We start from the raw sequence: 3,384 nt of genomic DNA, 5'->3' as shown, positions 1-3,384 counted from the left end.
GGAATCCTGATTGTGAAAGTAAGCTCGGAGGCGGAGGCGACGGAAGAAGTATTCGACGTCACGGCGTGTATTAAATTCATTGATGCGTGGACGGAAGGGGATGAAGGTAAGAGCTTTGCTGAGGACTGGTCGTTCGTCCTCAGTGAGGGGGAGGTCTGGAGAGATGGTGAAAACTCGGCAAGGCTGAGGGTGTGGGTGTGGAGCTGGGAGTGGGGGCGGAACCTGTATATGGAGTGGGTGTGGTGGTGGTGGGGAATGGGGGTGGAGTCATGAGCAGGGGTAGTGTTCCCCTCAGGGTTCTGGGGGGTGGGGATAGTTCATACAGTTTAGTTTGCCAACCTCCTCACAGAGGGGCTGCTGTCCTGTTGCATGCTGTATCATGTTGGTACTCTTTCATTGCCTTGCATTTCAAATCAGCAGGCCAAGCCCCCTTTCTTTGAATTGGTACTCATCTCCTTGTATTCAGTTGTAGCTGCAAAAATTCTGCACCCCTCCAATTGCTCCATTCTCTTTGAAGCCAACACTACATTACAGTGTTCTGCATGTTTTGATTGCTTTTCCCGACATGTTCACTGGAAAACTCTAGTGCTGCACATTGGATTCACTGAAGTCCTTTGATAAAATCAAAATCATACAAGGCATCATCCATACTTTTCATCCAAAATTGCCAATATGTTTGCAGTATAAAACTTTCAAAAGTGATGGAATCCTCCCTACCTGCATAATCTACCAGATTTACATTGGCACCTGCTTGTATGAGGGCTCGAAGCAGATCTACATCCCCTTTTAGAGCAGCTTCATGCAACTTTGTCTCTCCATATACGTTCCTTTTATTCATAATCTTGCGACAATTTATGATGATAGAATGGCTGGAGGCAGATCGAGTCTGCATGTGTTCACCATCTGATGAAAACAAATTAAGAAAAATTGGCAATAACAACATCTTATACCAGTGAAAACCAAATATACGGATTCTATTTTTTTTATTTCAAAAATATACTTTATTCATAAAATATTTTGATGGTCTGTACAATTGGTCATGCCATATATCCGTAAACATGGTATACAGAGACTGGTATACAGAGACTGAGTAATCATTCATATATACAGGTCTGTACGATTACATATTTAGCTGAGGCGTGGGCCCCCTGTACTCCTTAGGCAGGCAGATGTTACACGGTGGTCTTTCCCCACCGCGCCTTGGCAGCAGCTGCCCCAAGCTTCAGCACATCCCCCAACACGTTGTCCTGGACCTTGGAATGTGTCAGTCTGCAACACTCAGTCAGGGTCAACTTCAGTTGGAAGATCAACAGGTTTCGGACGGCCCAGAGAGCGTCCTTCACCGAGTTGATGATCCTCCAGGTACAGTTGATGTTTGTCTCAGCGTGCGTCCCGGGGAACAGACCGTAGAACACGGAGTCCCGCGTCAAGGCGCTGCTCAGGACGAACCTCGACAAACACCACTGCATTCCTCTCCAGACTTCTTCTGCATAGGCACATTCCAGAAGGAGGTGTGTGACAGTCTCATTCCCCCCCCGCAGCTGCTTCGAGGGCAGCGTGCGGTATGGCTGAGAGTCCAGGCATGCATAAAGGATCTCACAGGCAGAGCCCTTCTCATCACCAACCAAGCCATGTCTTGGTGCTTGTTGGAAAGTTCTGGCGATGAGGCATTCTGCCAAATGGCTTTGACAGTCTGCTCAGGGAACCGCTTGATAGGATCCGCACTCTCCTTTTCCCGAAGGGTCTCGAGGACACTACGTGTTGACCACTTCCTGATGGATTTGTGGTCAAAGGTGTTTTTCTTCACAAACCTCTCCACGTAGGACAGGTGATACGGAATGGTCCAACTACTTGGAGCGTTCCGCGGCAGCGAGGCCAGGCCCATCCTTCCCAACACCAGGGACAGTAGAACCTCAGTACGTAGTGACACTTGGTGTTCTGGGGATCCACGCACAGCTTGATGCAGCCACTCACAAAGGTGGCCATCAGGGTGAGGGTGGCATTGGGTGTATTTTTCCCCCCGTTGCCCAGATCTTTATACATCGAGTTCCCTTCAGACCCGGTCCATCTTTGACCTCCATATAAATTGGAAGATGGCCCGGGTGACTGCAGCGGCACAGGTTCTGGGAATAGGCCGGACCTGTGCCATGTATAACAGCAATGACAGTGCCTCACACCTGATAACCAGGTTTTGTCCCGCGATGGAGAGCGACTGTAGCTTCCATCTGCCTAGTTTTTGCTTCAGTTTGCTGATACGCTCCTCCCAAGACTTGGCGCACGCCCCAGCCCCCCCGAACCAAATACCCAGCACCTGCAGGTGGTCGGTCCTGACAGTGAAGGGGATCGAGGATTGGTCGGCCCAGTTCCCGAAGAGCATGGCCTCGCTCTTGCCTCGGTTTACCTTGGCGCCCGAGGCCTGTTCGAACTGGTCACATATGCGCATGAATCTGTGCACGGACAGCGGATCCAAGCAGAAAATGGCGACGTCATCCATGTACAGGGGGGCCTTAACCTGCAGGCCCCCACTGCCAGGAATAGTCACCCCTCTCAGGCTCGCATCCTTTCTGATGGACTCGGCAAATGGCTCTATGCTGCACACAAACAAGGCAGGAGAGAGAGGGCAGCCCTGCCTGACTCCAGATCTGACTGGGAAGCTATCTGATTCCCACCCATTGATTGAGACTGCACTGACAATGTTGGTGTAGTGCAGTCTGATCCAATTGCAGATTCCCTCCCCAAAGCCCATTTTGGTCAGAACATCTCTCATATACGTGTGTGATTTCCTGTCAAAGGCTTTCCCCTGGTCCAGGCTGATCAGGCAGGTGTCCAATCTTCTGTCCTGCACGTTGGCGATCATATCCCTGAGGAGTGCGAGACTCTCAGCGATCTTCCTGCCTGGTACAGCACAGGTTTGGTCAGGGTGAATCACCAACCCCAGAACAGACCTGACCCGGTTGACGATAACCTTTGACAGAATTTTGTAATCCGCATTCAACAGTGAGGTTGGTCTCCAATTTTTGAGTTCCTCCCTCTCCCCCTTCCGCTTGTAGACTTGAGGGCCTTGGTCAGCTCGTCCAGAGATAGCAGCTGGTCCAGCCTCTCCCGTGTTCTGTCATTTAAGACCTCCGTGATAGAAGACAGGAATGACTGGGAGGCCGCGCTGTCGGTTGGCTTCGCGTCATACAGACTGGCATAGAAGGATTTGCTGATCCTCATGACACCAGCCTGAGATGACGTTATCGAGCCATCTTCTTCCTTCAGGCTGTTGAGCACGAAGATCTCTTTGTGCACCTTCTGGAAGAAGAAACGTGAGCCCGTCTCGTCCTGCTCCACTGAGCGGACCCTGGACCGGAAGATTATCTTGGAGGCCTCCGAGGCAAAGAG

At 50.9% G+C, this 3,384-nt stretch overlaps 1 protein-coding gene across 1 annotated transcript in view; it reads right to left on the bottom strand.

Moving 5' to 3' along the window:
• The window catches only part of LOC122556192 (ankyrin repeat domain-containing protein 31-like), a 193,113-nt gene that overhangs the window by 88,127 nt on the left and 101,602 nt on the right, over nucleotides 1–3,384 (bottom strand). The window contains exon 10 of the mRNA XM_043702735.1: nucleotides 718–903. Coding sequence (XP_043558670.1) covers nucleotides 718–903 — 186 coding nt within the window. The remainder of the gene's footprint in view (nucleotides 1–717; nucleotides 904–3,384) is intronic.

This window comes from Chiloscyllium plagiosum, chromosome 2 (assembly GCF_004010195.1).
Source record: "Chiloscyllium plagiosum isolate BGI_BamShark_2017 chromosome 2, ASM401019v2, whole genome shotgun sequence".
NCBI classification, from domain to species: domain Eukaryota; kingdom Metazoa; phylum Chordata; class Chondrichthyes; order Orectolobiformes; family Hemiscylliidae; genus Chiloscyllium; species Chiloscyllium plagiosum.
Note: the sequence above shows the minus strand (reverse complement) of the source record. Positions and strands in the feature narration are given on the sequence as shown.